The sequence below is a fragment of the Protobothrops mucrosquamatus genome, unplaced genomic scaffold (genome assembly GCF_001527695.2).
Source record: "Protobothrops mucrosquamatus isolate PMUCROS unplaced genomic scaffold, P.Mucros_1.0 scaffold584, whole genome shotgun sequence".
Classification (NCBI taxonomy): domain Eukaryota; kingdom Metazoa; phylum Chordata; class Lepidosauria; order Squamata; family Viperidae; genus Protobothrops; species Protobothrops mucrosquamatus.
In genome coordinates, this window is record NW_015386884.1 from 178,017 (window position 1) to 192,240 (window position 14,224).

Genomic DNA, 14,224 nt, shown 5'->3' on the forward strand with positions numbered 1-14,224 from the left:
ATTATTATTATTATTATTATTATTATTATTATTATTATTATTATTATTATTATTATTATTATAAACGTTATCCAAAGAGACAGCCCTCTCCTGCTCCCACCAGATTTCTCCGCTGAAAAGTTGTAAATTTCCCTTGGTTTATGACCATTTGCTTGACAGCAACAGACCCCACCCCAAGATATTTCCAACCCAATTCTGATGTCCAGGGGTGTCCCCCCCCCAGTCACATGGACGCTTGGTAGCCAGCCTGCATTTATGGCTGTTTGCTGCGTCCCATGGGTCATGTAATTGTGCTTTAGGATGTTTTTGCTCAAACCCGACATTTTTTTCCGGTTTTCAGCAAAAATGGCGCATTATGAACAATGGGTTCTCTTTACAACCATGGTGGCTGCTTAGCTAGACACAACCACTGCAAACAAGGTCATAAAATGATTCCAGTCATGGGGTGCCCAACGGTAGTGGGAAGGCTCCATTACGATTGTCAGTCAAGGTTTTCTGCATGCTCTGTGGAAAATAAAAACTGCAGCTGACTTCCAAGAAACACATCTAGTTTTTACCTCTGTTTCCAGGGCTGAGCTTTCACCCTAAACGACCTTGGATCCTTACGAGTTTGCACAATGGGGTGATCCAGCTCTGGGACTATCGGATGTGCACCCTCATTGACAAATTTGATGAACACGATGGTAAGTGACGGTTACACTGTGTGCATGTAAGCCGGGCCGCTTGCCTATAAAACGTGAGAGGCCGCCTCGTTGACATCAGCCTGCCTTAGCTGGATCTAATTGGACGGAACCAAGTCTGCCCAAGGTTGATTCTGCAGAACTGGAGAAATAAAATACTATATAGGCAAAGTAGATCCTGTAGCAGATGAGTTTCATTCAACCGAGGGAAGGAGTGAGCAAGAGTATGCCAGAAGGGGGAAAAAGAAAGAAAAATCACAAGTAGCAGAGGGAAAATACTGCTATTGCCGGATTGAGCTAAGCGGTTGAAAAAACAGTGAAAAGCCTCACCTCTTCTCTTGATTTCTCTGTGACTCTCAGTATTTTATATTTGATTTCCAGGACCTGTCAGAGGGATCGATTTCCACAAGCAGCAGCCGCTCTTTGTCTCCGGAGGGGATGACTATAAAATCAAGGTAATGTTAGGTGGTGGAAGTTATTGGGTGGGGACGGTTTACGAGGGGGGTGGAGAGTTCCTTAAAAGCCTCTGGAGGGAAGCAGGATGGTGGTCTGACTGACCCGTTCAGCTGCTGTTTTCCCTTGAGTACAGGTCCTTCACTTACAACGGTTCGTTTAGTGACCATTCAAAGTTACAGCGGCACTTGTATTTGTCTTTTACACAATCATTGCAGCATCCCCATGGTCAAGTGATCAAAATTCAGATGCTTGTCAACTGGTTCATGTTTATGACGGTCACAGTGTCCCAGGGTCACGCGATCCCGTTTTACGACCTCCTGACCAGCAAAGTCAGTGGGAAAGCCAGATTCACTTTCACAGCCGTGTTACTAATTTCACAGCTGCAGTGATCCACTTAACAACTGCAGCAAGAAAGGTCGTAAAACGAGGCAAAACTCACTTAACAACTGTCTTGCTTAGCAACAGAAATGTTGGACTCAATTGAGGACTATCTGTATGAACCGAGATTGAAACAGGCTTGTAAGGTGGAAATGTAGGTAGAGAACCTCTTGGGAGGCCCCGTGGGAGGCCCTCTGCTAACAGGGAGAACCATTAAGCAGTGAACAGCCTGCCTTCGGAAGTTGTAGGTGCCACCTGTCTGAAATGGCGTAGGGCCTCCTGCTTGAGCAGGGGGCTGGAGTAGAAGACCTCCATTCTGATTCTGAATCGTGTGTGATCTGTAATTAATTAAAGGAGGGGAAAAAACCCAGCCATCTAGGATTCGCATTATTGACACCTGTGCTTTCCTCCTCAAGGTCTGGAATTACAAACTGCGCCGTTGTCTCTTCACACTGCTGGGCCACCTGGATTACATCCGCACCACTTTCTTCCACCACGTGAGTCCTGCTTATGTCTTTTTGTCTCTGAGCGTTCGGCAGCACCCCGGAACGTTTCTTTGGGGTTTCAGGAACCGTAAGAGGTTGCCAGGCTCCCTTCTGCACAGGGCCCTGCCTGCCTGCCTGCCCTCCGAGAGAGAAAACTCTCGTCTCTCTTCTTCCTAGGAATATCCCTGGATCCTCAGTGCGTCCGATGACCAGACCATCCGGGTGTGGAACTGGCAGTCCAGGACCTGCGTTTGGTAACCCTCATCCCCAGCAATCGCTTCAGAATTAAAATGGTTTTGTTTGTGTTTCGTGGTTTGCAGACGTTGGCCTTGCCCCCTCTGGCTGTTGTTGGTCACCGCATAACAGATCCTAAACAGAATGCCTGTGTAAGGGCTGCAGCTGGTGAAACTGAAAGTGCGGCCACACAGCACTCTTGCACTCGTACAGATGGCGGGCTACTCCTCTGCATGTGTGTACAGGGAGTCCTCGACTTACAACCATTGGTTTAGCAACTGTCTGAAATGACAACAACCCTGGAAAAATTATGACCAGGCTTCACATTTACAAGCGTCGCAGCACCCCTGTGGTCACAGGATCCAAATTCAGCTGCTTAGCAACTGGCATGGACTTACGACTGTTGCAGTGTCCGTGTGTGTGTGTGTCTCACATGATCGACCTTTGCCACCTTCCCAGCTGGCTTCTGATGAGCAAAGTCAAAGGGGAAAGCTGGATTCGCTTAACAACCGTGTGATTCATTTAACCTCTGATTCACTTAACGGTGACAAAAGTTGTAGCATCTGGCATGACTCACTTAACAACCGCTTTGATTAGCAATAGAAATTCTGCTCTCAATTGTCATAAGTCGAGGACAACCTGTGTAGCTTTTTCAATATTTGCTATAAAAGCAAGACTTTTGTGGGTGGATGCGTGTACCAGGCTGAGTATTTGGGGAAAAGAGCTCTGATGCATAGCTGAGTGATACACCCACCCATTATAAATATAGTAAATCATATTGTAGCTCGTCCTTGATGTACGACTGTAATTGAGCTCAGAATCGCAGTCGTTAAACGGGTTCCCAGGTGATAGTATCTGATTTTACAACCTTTTTTGCAGCAGTCATTAAGCAAACACTGCAGTCATTAAATGAATCCATTGTACTCAATAGGCACTTTTTTCTGGGAACGGGAAATAAGCATTGGAAATCGGGGGAAAAAAAGGAGCCAAAAATCGCATTCCTGTGACCTCAGGGTGCCGGCAAGCGAGTTGCCCAGCTCCCAAAAGGCAGTCGCCTCGCGGTCCAGGGGGTGGGATGCAGCCCTCGTAATTCTGAGACCTGGTCATAGGTGGATCTGGGGAGATCCGTCCTGACTTTGACTGACTGCTTGGCAACCAGTCAAATCCACGAGGGCTGCCTCTGCTGCTGTAGCTTTCCCGAAGCACCTTTTCCGTGCTCAGAGCTTGCAGGCGTTACAGTCTCTGGCCTGCAGCTGCTTTGAAGGGAACTCGGGACGATGTGGGGTCCTCGGTGCCCTCTGAGCTTGGCGACGTTTCCTAGTCTTGTCAATGAAAGATCTGCAAGGGCGCAAGCAAGCTCAAGAGAGCACGGACTGGACCCGCAGTTCAGTCCTGAGCTACAGGTGCTCCCTTCTGCTGGTACTCAGGATGATGTTTGTCTTGAATCTCGAGGGGGCCAATTGCTTCTTTTTTCCCCCTCTTCTTTCTAGTGTGTTGACCGGACATAACCATTATGTGATGTGCGCCCAGTTCCATCCTTCCGAAGACCTGGTCGTGTCTGCCAGTTTGGACCAGACTGTGCGCGTTTGGGATATTTCTGGTGAGCTGCTCAGGTCAAGGGGGTTATCCAGCAGCGGGACTGCGCTCAGGACTGCAGCTGCTGAAACCAGGCTGAGACTGGAGTGAAAGAGAAACCGGAGGAGAGATTGACAGTAGGGGTACAGCGGGGCCCCCAAATTAGGTAGAGCTTCCTGCCTTGACCCTGCGGGAGGGGTTGGCGAGTCTCCTCAGGGTTAGAAAATTTACCTTTCTCACTGATTGTAGAACAACCACTCTGCAGTTCCTGATGAAACAGATTTTTTAAAAGAAGGTGTGCGTGTGTGTGTGTGTGTGTGTGTGAGAAGAATGAAATAGGAGTTCAGACGCCAGAGTAAAAAAAGTGAAACAATGAGGGTGGGCATACCAGAGTGTGAGAGAAAGAGTGTAGACCTTTTAGAACTATCTCTGGTTTTTTGTTTTTTTGTTTTTTCAGTATTAACTGTGATTAGAGCTTTCTGTCAGAAAGAGATTCTGGTTAAACCAGTGTTCCTCAAACTTGGCCATTTTGATATATGTGGATGTCAGCTCCCAAAATTCCCCAGCTAGCATGAATTCTGGGAGTTGAAAACCCCTCACCTTAAAATCACCAAGTGTGAGAAACGCTGGTTACGCAGATGATACACTGTGCTCTCCTGGACGATACGTAAGACGGGTGGATTTTATCTGGTGGAAAAGCTTTGCCCCTGTGCCAAAGAAGAAAGGAAGGTACTACCTCAGCACTGGATCTCCAAAGTTGATCTCCTTTTGATCAGCATTTGTCCAGAATGGTATGGGGTCTCCTGCTTGAGCAGAGGGTTGGACTAGAAAATCTCCAAGGTCCCTTCCAACTTTGCTTTGCTTTGATCAGCAACAGCCCCAGACTTAGATTGTGGTGTAGTCTTAGGGACAGAGAGACAACAGGCCTTTTGCCTTTGAAATCTGTTGCATCTGGAGGCCTCCAGGATGGGTCCAGCTGTTGTTGAGAGGAGCAGATCTCAGAGAAGAGTTGAAATAAGCTTGCTGGAGAGGACCGTGGTCTGGCTTCCCAGGATACATGAGCACCCACAATGCTCAGCGTGGGAACTCCCAACCTTGGCAATTTCCTGGTGGGCAGACTCCAACTCCCATAATTCTCATCAATGGTTATGCTGTAGACTGTAGAATTGTGGGATTTGAAATTGTCAAGTTTGGGAGATGCTGATTTAGAAGGAAGGAGCTTTAGCCCTCGGTGAGCTTGTGTGTGTGTGTGTGTGTGTGTGTGTGTGTGTGTGTGTGTGTGTGATCCGCCCACTGCTTTCTCAACTGCAGTTCTTGGCTTAGTGGGTTGCTGGGGTTTTGTGGCACACATTCAGAGATGACCCAGCTGTGTTGGGGAAGGGGAGGGGTGTGTGGAGGAGGCTGTGCTTGGCATGAGTCCACCGCTTCCTCCGCCAGCACCCAGGCGGTGAGCTTTGCCTGCTCTCTCTCAGCAGAGCCCAAGGCCCTGAAATGGTTTGAAAGGCCTGGAAATGTTCCCGGGGTTTTCGCACTTCTGGAGTTGCTGGATTGATGTTTTCACGGTCTGTGCAACCCGACTCGGTTCATCCAACTCCCCTAACGGTGTCTGTGGAGAGTCTCCGTCATCGCGGTCGTGGTTGTCTCAAAGGTTTCACTTCTCACCCAAGAAGCTTCTTGAACTGAAGAAGCTTCTTGGATGAGAAGCGAAACGTGTTCCAGTATCTCGGGCTGCCCCAAAGAAGAGGGAGTCAAGCTATTCTCCAAAGCGCCTGAAGGCAGGACAAGAAGCAACAGATGGAAACTAATCAAGGAGAGAAGCAACCTAGAACTAAGGAGAAACTTCCTGGCAAAAAACATTAGAGATCACAACTGTGGGACAGTACAAATGTAAAAAAGATGTTGAAACTCTAGAAAGAGTACAGAGAAGAGCAACAAAGATGATTAGGGGGACTGGAGGCTAAAGCATATAAGGAAAGGTTGACGGAATTGGGTATGTCTAGTTTAATGAAAAGAAGGACGAGGGGGGACAGGATAGCAGTGTTCCAGTATCTCAGGGGCTGCCCCAAAGAAGAGGGAGTCAAGCTATTCTCCAAAGTGCCTGAAGGCAGGACAAGAAGCAACGGATGGAAACTGATCAAGGAGAGAAGCAACCTAGAACTAAGGAGAAACTTCCTGACAGTCAGAACAATTAACCAGTGGAACCACCTGCCTCCAGAAGTGGTGAATGCTCCAACACTGGAAGTTTTTAAGAAGAGACTGGACAGCCATTTGTCTGAAATGGTACTATAGGGTTTCCTGCCTGAGCAGGGGGTTGGACCGGATGACCTCCAAGGTCCCTTCCAACTTTATTATTATTATTATTATTATTATTATTATTATTATACAAACAAAGTTGTCTTTCGAAAAAGCACTTTGTGGCAACTCTTCTAGCAGGACTCTCTTGTGTGAAAATCAGCTTGATAGACAGATGCTCCCTTTGGTTTTAACTATGGCTAAGTAAGGTTGGAAGCATCGTCTTTTCAGCTAAGTCTCATTTTGGGCTGAGTCTCGGCCAGGTGATTCGCTTAACATCGGCCGTAAAAACGGTGATAAGAACAGGTCAACTCATGCGATGACTTGACTTACGACCGCACCAACGTACGATGGAAATTCCAGCTCCAATTGTGATTATAAGTTGATGACTGCCTATATGTTTTGGGCTAAGTCAGCATCAGGAATGGGGGGGGGATACACCCCAACCCTATCAGAACCTGTAAAACTACTGCCAGTTTGTAACACTGAAGGTGAAGGTGGTTTTTAAAAACGGTCGGATGGCTCCATTAATGTTTAATTCAAATGATGTTTTCATCTGGGCCTCATTTTCTGACACACCCTTTCACAACCACGGAGGGTCCTTGGCTCCAAATGGTTGATGCTTTCCTTTTAGGGTACAGGTGGTTCTCAACTTATGACCACAATTGAGCCCCAAATTTCTGTCGCTAAGTGAGACGGTTGTTAAGTGAATTTTGCTCGATTTTCCAAACTTTCTTGCCAGAGTTGTTAAGTGAATCACTGCACTTGTTAAGTTAGTAAACAGGGTCGTTAAGTGAGTCTGGCTTCCCCATTGACTTTGCTTAACAGAAGGTCACAAAAGGGGATCACACGACCCCGGGACGGTGCAACGGTCATAAAATGAAGCAATTGCCAAGTGTCTGAATTCTGATCACATGACCGTGGAGATGCTGCAACGGTTGTAAGCGTGAAAAATGGTCCTAAGTCACTATTTTCAGTGCTGCTGTAACTTCAGTCACTGAATGAACCGTTGTAAGTTGAGGACTACTTTCTTTCATTCTGAAATAGAGTTTCTCTTGGATTCATGGCGCTTTGTGCTGCATTCCGAACTCTTGAGATTTCCAAAACTTTATGTCTGTCTTGACAAAAGAGATCAACTAGAACATTGCACGGGCCCAGGGGAGAATCCAGCTCCCCATTCACTCGTAGGGCAGGGCGGGGGGTTCTTGCTGCTGCTGAGAGAGAGGGGAAAGGCAGCCAACGTGGGTCTGGTTTCCAGTTGCATTTTGCATGCAAAATTGTACCGTAACAACGAAGCCGTTTGCTTGTAAAACTAACAGTGACTTTTCAGGACTGGTGAAAATAACCTCTTCTAACTTCTCTGCATTCCTCTAATTTAAAATTTGGTCCTAACCTTGAGCGGACCGGGTGAGAAGATACGTGGAATGATATTCCAGCTGTAAAAACAGCAGGGTGGTTTACTTTATAACAAAATGGCTGGACCTCCGCAGCTGCGATCTTAACCAAGAGCTTCTGTCCTAAAAATCTGGGCTTGGTGTCATTCTGTTAGTCCGAAGGCTGGGAAGAGGGAGGTCCTGCAAACGAAGCCTTATGGGGCAGAGGTGTCCAACCCTGGCCGCTTTCAGACTTGTGGGCTTCAAGTTCCCCAGGGGAATTTAGGGAAGCCCTCCCCAAATAACAAAAGTGTCTGGTGGGGGGTGGCCCAACCCTCTCGCTCTGGTCTCTAACCTCCTGCTGTGGCCTGAGATTTTAGCCTTGCTTTTAACGCCCTCCGATATCGGGCAAGCCTGACTCCTCCATCTCCCCTTAACAGCTGGACCTCTGTCTAATTTCCCCCAATCTTCCTTGCATCTACCCTTTTCTCTCTCTCCTCTCTCCCTCCTTGTCCATCCCCACCACATGTCAGAGCTGGTTCATTCTGTGCGTGTCTCCGTTCCCTCTCGATTTGTGTAGTAACCTCAGAAATTTTCCATCCATTGCTCAGTTCTCTCGGATCAATCTGACAGCTTTACGTGCCTTGATTTCTCCTGGACCAGGTATCTGTATATGGTTGCCTCTATTTTTGACTCCGCTTCCCTGTGGATCCTGGATCCCCCTTGGATTTGCAGATCACTCCTTGGAAGTGCCTCTCTGATACATTCACCCCTCCATCGTCTTCACAGCGAACTCTTTCCGTCTTTTTTCTCTCCTAATGTCTAAACGCGGTTGGAGGCTACGTTGCGCCTGCATCCGAGACCCACCCGCTGCTCTTATCGATTCATTTTTTCAGCCTCATTCTCCAAGGGATTAAACCTCACTTGAGCCTAAATTGGTGGCTTTCCTTCCTTGATTGCAGAGGTTGTGTGGCTCTGCTTGGTGAATTCCAAGTGCGTTTAGAAACCCCTTGGACAGAGGCTCACTCGAGCTATACAGCCTCTGACGTCTTTTCTCCATTGTATTTCCTTCCATCTTTCACCTTTTCCATCTTTATTTATTAATATGGTCTTTACTTCCTCTGCCCCACAAATTCCCTCTCCTGCCCGAAGGTCTAAGAAAGAAGAATTTGTCTCCTGGAGCTGTGGAGTCCGAGGTCCGGGGCATCACCGGCGTGGATCTTTTTGGCACCACGGACGCTGTGGTGAAGCATGTTCTTGAGGTACTCGGGGGTGGGGGGGGGGGGGGGGGGGGGGGGGGGGGGGGGGGGGGAGGAGGAGGAGGAGGGTACCTTCCTGTTAGAATTATTGGGAAATGAATTGTTGACAAGGCCCTCAGATCTTTTTCGAGTGATTGATGTTAGAGGTGCAGGCCCCTTTGCTGGGATGACCCCTGCACAAGGAGCCTTTTGTGGAGAGGGGATAAACTAAATGTCTTAGACCAGAGTTCCCCAAACTTTCTGGTTTTGTGGCCCGGTGGTTGATGGGGGGGGGGGAGAGGGGATGGTTCCACATGAGCGGCGGGGAAGCGTGTGCACCTGCACACAGTTCCGTTTGTGCGAGCGGCAGGCATGCGCGCCTGCTGCTTGCACAAGTGGGGATGTGCGTGCGTGCTCGTCCGCCACTTCTGTGCCCCGGTTCTGAATGGCTCAGGAGATAGAGACCCCTGTCTTGGACCAGGAGCGTCCAACGTTGGCAGTTTTAAGCTGCCCCGAATTCCCCAGCCAGCACGGACACTATACATCTCATGTAGTAATCCTGCTTTCCAGCACTGCTTATGAGACCCGCTCCCCAACCCACACCCTTATTTTTTTTTAGGGACACGATCGTGGGGTAAACTGGGCAGCTTTCCACCCCACCATGCCCCTCATCGTCTCAGGGGCTGATGACCGGCAAGTCAAGATTTGGAGGATGAACGGTAAGCCACTCCCCTTTTTTTGTGTGCAAACGACAGAACGTATGGGTCAGGCTCCCTGGGCACCTCCGCCCTCCGCCAATCAGCCGAGCTCTTGCCTTGTTTCAGTCTCAAGAGAACGTGTGGATTTGGCCATTTGACCGTGGTCTGTGTGAATCTTGGCTTGCAGGGGTCTAGGACAAGTCGCCGTGGCCCACTCGCCACGGGAAAAGAGTTAAACTAATATCGAAGAAATGCTGGAACGGAATCATTACAGAAAGGATGCCAAAGGAGGGACAGGATGAAATGAGAATGACAAAAATTAAAATAGTTTTAAAAAATGTTTTAAATAATTGAATGTTTGAATTGTCCCGTGGCGAATTGTCCCATTCCGTGGCTTGCAGAGAAGGAGGGCTCGGCTGCTGCCGACCGAGCCCGCTCTGGGGCTGGTGGCCAGGGGACGCTGCGAAATTGGCTTTCTGCTCCCCCAAAACCTACAGCAGTGGCCTTTGACTTAAGAACCTTTGGTGGGTGATTGGTTGAATTTATAGCGGCACAGAGAGAAATGACTTACAGACCGGTCCTCACACTTATGACTACTAGTTGTCCCCACGGTCACGTATTCGCCATTTGGGAACTTCCCAGCTGGCTCCTGACAAGGTGGCAGTCACCTCATTAGCCACAGTGATTCACTGAACAACGGCACCAAAGGAGGTGGTAAAATCGGATGGGATGCCCCACTTAACGGCCACGTATTGATGAATTTTTCAGTCTCTGTTGCCGTAAGTCAAGGTCTACCTGTAGGAACCAATGAGGTGCTTCAGATTGTGCTACAGGGAGCCCTTGACTTGTGACCACACTCGAGCCCCAAATTTCCGTTGCTAAGAAAGGCAGTTGTTCTGAGGCTTGCCCCCATCTTACGACCTTCTTTGGCACAGTTGTTAATAAGCGAATCACTGCAGTTGGTAAGTGAATCGTGCGGTCGTTGAGCGAATCCAGCTTCCTCCATTGACTTTGCTTGCTGGAAGCCGGCTGGGAAGGTCACCAATGGCCGTCACGCGACCCCAGGACGGGGCGACCCCTGTAAATGCACGCCGGTTGCCAAGTGCCCCAAGTTTGATCGTGTGACTGTGGGGGATGCTGCGACGGTCATGTGAGGACCAGTCATAAGTCACCTTTCTCCGTGCCATTATAACTTTGAATGGTCACTAAGCGAATGGTGATAAGTTGAGGACGGCTTGTGCTGACTTGAAAACCTGAACGGAAGGGACTCTGCCCGAAACTCGTCCTTCTCTTTTATGGGATCCAGGAGTCCCGCAGAAGCAGCAGGCAGAGCAGGTGCTTCACATCCAGCGCTGCTCAACGCAGCTTCCCAGCCCCTGGGCATCCCAGCCCCTCTTGGCTGTTCCCTTCACGGTGTCCGCTTCCCACTGACCGTTGTCCTTCCCTCCCCTTCAGAGTCCAAGGCCTGGGAGGTGGACACCTGCCGCGGCCATTACAACAACGTCTCCTGTGCTGTGTTCCACCCCCGGCAGGAGCTCATCCTCAGCAATTCGGAGGACAAGAGCATCCGAGTCTGGGATATGTCCAAACGGTAAGCGCCCTTTGCCTCTGGGCCCTCTCCCCAGCCCTGCCCCACGGGACCCCAAGCCGCTCAGCCCCCTCGGATCTACCGATGGACGTAGCAGGAAAGGCCCTCTGGGCCAGAGCTGAGGATAGTGATCGGATGGGTAGTGAACGGGGAAGTGGTTGAGGTGCTGGCCTAGAAACTAGGAGACAGTGAGTTCTAGTCCCGCCTCAGACCTGAAAGCTGGCTGGGTAACTTTAAGCCCCTCACCAGCAGATCACTAGGAGACTGTGAATTCTAGTCCTGCCTTGGACATGAAAGCCAGCTGGGGGAAAGCCAGTCACTAAGAGACGTAGGCGTGAAAGCTGACTGGGGTGAGCGGATATCTTAAAGTGGCCAATTTTGAGAAATGCTGATCAAGGTCAATTTTCAGCGCTTTAAGAGCCCTGGTGGTGCAGTGATTAGGATGCAGCACTGCAGGCGAATTCTGCCAGCATTTGGGCAGTTCGAATCTCACCAGCTCAAAGTTGACTCCGCCTCCATCCTTCCGAGGTCGGTAAAATGAGGACCCAGATGGTTGGGAAGGGCAAATAGGCTGACTCTGTAAACCGCTTAGAGAGGGCTGTGAAGCACCGTGAAGAGGGATATACGTCTAAGGGCTATGGCTATTGCTATGAATCCTGAAACTTTCAAGACTGATGCAATCAGTCCCCCCCCCCCATGGATCTGGAGATTTTAATGTATGCTCCATGGCCCTTTTTTGGGGGGGGGCATATTCTTTGCTCCATCTTTTCTCCATCCCTAAATTCCAAGCCAAACAATTCACTGCCAGTTGTTTTTGTTTTTCTCTGCTTCCCTCCACCCCCAGCACGGGCGTTCAGACCTTCCGCAGGGATCACGACCGCTTCTGGGTGTTGGCAGCCCATCCAAACCTCAACCTCTTCGCGGCAGGTAAAGGGTCTGCGTGTGGCCCTCGGCCGGGGCTGAAAAAGCAGCTCTTCAGGGGGAGGGTGGCCCTGAAACGGGGTTGTTGTGTTTGGTTTTTTTTTTGCTACACCTCATCCCCACCTTATAGAAGTCCCCAACTTAGAAGCATTTGTCTAGGGACCAAAATTATGACAGCGCTGAATGGCTGGTCCTTGCACTTATGACCTGAGGTCCATGTTCTTGGTGCCTAGCAACCAGCTCACGTCTATGACGGTTGCAGCGTCCCAGGTCACGTGATCATCCTTTGCCATCTTCCCAGCCAACGGATGAACAAAGCCAGTGAGGACACTGGGAGGGAAAAGGTTGCAAATTGCGATCACCTGATGTCTCACTTTACGACCCTGGCCAAAAAGTCTGTAAAATCGGGTGTGTGGTCACGTGATCCCTCGCTTAACGACCATACCGCTTAACAAATTTTCTTGCCCAGTTGTGGTTAATTGAGGACCACCAGAGGAGGACCGGGGGGGGGGGGTCCTGGTTGCTCCCTGAGCTCAGTTATTTTCTAGCAGATGTTTCACTGCCAAACTAGGGAACATCTTCAGTGCTGGAGAGGAGGGGGGGATTCCTCTCTGCCCGATCGGTGTTGGCGGGAATGTTCTTGGCGGTTCCTTGGTTGGGCTGTGATTTACTCTTCAACTGTTTGTTAGATTTGGTATGCCCTTGCTCAGGGTAGTGTTTACTGCTTGGCTGTCAGAGACCAAACTCCGTTTCTCTCCTAGCACTGGTGAGTTTGCCTAATTTGGGTAATGAAATGTCTGCAAGAAAACAGCCAAACTCAGGAGAGCCCCAAGGAGCCCACCGACCTGGTCCAAGGGGGGTCGTGAAGTTGCGTTCGTTGCCCAAACTGGGTGCCGCTGCCCTCCTGGAAGGTCTCTTCTCCTTTGTCTCCCAGGTCACGATGGAGGGATGATCGTCTTCAAGCTGGAGCGCGAGAGGCCGGCTTACGCCGTGCACGGCAACATGCTCTACTACGTCAAGGACCGCTTCCTCCGCCAGCTGGACTTCAACAGCTCCAAAGATGTGGCCGTCATGCAGTTGAGAAGGTGGGGGGGGGCGTCTTTCCTTCCTCCATCGGGGGTCTTCCTCCTCCCTTTAGTACAGGGGAGGGGGATTCCCTGACCTCAAGGCTCTCTGGGGCTTTCCCCCCTTTTCTTTTCCACTCCTCATCCTTGCCTAGGACCATCCTTGGGCCTTGAATGAGTCGAGTTCCCACCTGCTGGGATATAGAGTGCAGGTACTCCTCGACTTATAACCGTTTGTTTAGTGACCGTTCAAAGTTACAACGGCACTGGAAAAAGTGGCTTAGGACCATTTTTCACACTTACGGCCATTGTGGCGCCCCCAAGGTCACACGATCAAAATTCGGACGCTTGGCAGCTGACTCGTATTTATGATGGCTGCAGCGTCCCGAGGTCACGTGATCTCCTTTTGTGACCTTCTGACGGGCAAAGTCAATGGGGGAAGCCAGATCCACTTAACGACCGTTTCACTAACTTATCAACTGCAGTGATTCACTTAACACATGTGGCAGGAGAGGTTGTAAAATGGGGCAAAGCTCATTTAACAAATGTCTCACTTGACAACATACCTTTTGGCCTCAATTGTCATAAGTCGAGGACTATTCCATTTTTGATTGGGGAACACCCAAAAATAGTCATACATACAGCACTTTGACTCAGAACGAAGGTGAGCCTGGAATTCAGACATTTTCTTCCAGGAGGAAGAAGAGTTAGAGGAAAAAAAAAATGGTAAACACAGACAAGGGTGCTGTGCAGTGTGTTGTGTATTGGTCGTCCTCAACTTACAACCGTCATGGAGCTGGCCTGTTGCGGTTGTAAGTCACGAGGGTATATAAAGCGGGTCATCCTGTGACCGACCTGATTTTATGACTTTTTTTTTTGTGGCAGTCATTAAGTAAATCACCAGGATTGTGAAGTGAACATCGTGATCATTCAGAAGACCCATTTTTTGTTCTGAAAATCAGATATAAATGCTGGTTTACTGCAAAAAAAGGCCACCTGGGATGCTGCCAACGACCGTAAATGTGGTCTGGTTGCTGAAGGCTAAAAATGCAGCCGGGTGACCGCAGGAGCGGGCTGGCTGATGGAACTTTGGGCCCAGATCCTTAGAGACTTTTGGGAGGGCCCATCGTAACTTCCAACGGCCACTGAGCGACGGTTGTAAACTCAACTTACAACCATTTGTTTAAGGACCGGGTTAGGGTTAGGGCTACAGATCAGCGGCACTGAAAAAAGTGGCTTACG

General features: G+C 49.5%; 1 protein-coding gene across 1 annotated transcript in view; it reads left to right on the forward strand.

Moving 5' to 3' along the window:
* The window catches only part of COPA (coatomer protein complex subunit alpha), a 42,206-nt gene that overhangs the window by 2,432 nt on the left and 25,550 nt on the right, over positions 1-14,224 (forward strand). Inside the window, exons 2-11 of the mRNA XM_015817392.1 lie at positions 570-683; positions 1,062-1,135; positions 1,931-2,011; positions 2,177-2,253; positions 3,724-3,833; positions 8,626-8,735; positions 9,331-9,430; positions 10,865-11,000; positions 11,842-11,924; positions 12,853-13,003. Coding sequence (XP_015672878.1) covers positions 570-683; positions 1,062-1,135; positions 1,931-2,011; positions 2,177-2,253; positions 3,724-3,833; positions 8,626-8,735; positions 9,331-9,430; positions 10,865-11,000; positions 11,842-11,924; positions 12,853-13,003 — 1,036 coding nt within the window. The remainder of the gene's footprint in view (positions 1-569; positions 684-1,061; positions 1,136-1,930; positions 2,012-2,176; positions 2,254-3,723; positions 3,834-8,625; positions 8,736-9,330; positions 9,431-10,864; positions 11,001-11,841; positions 11,925-12,852; positions 13,004-14,224) is intronic.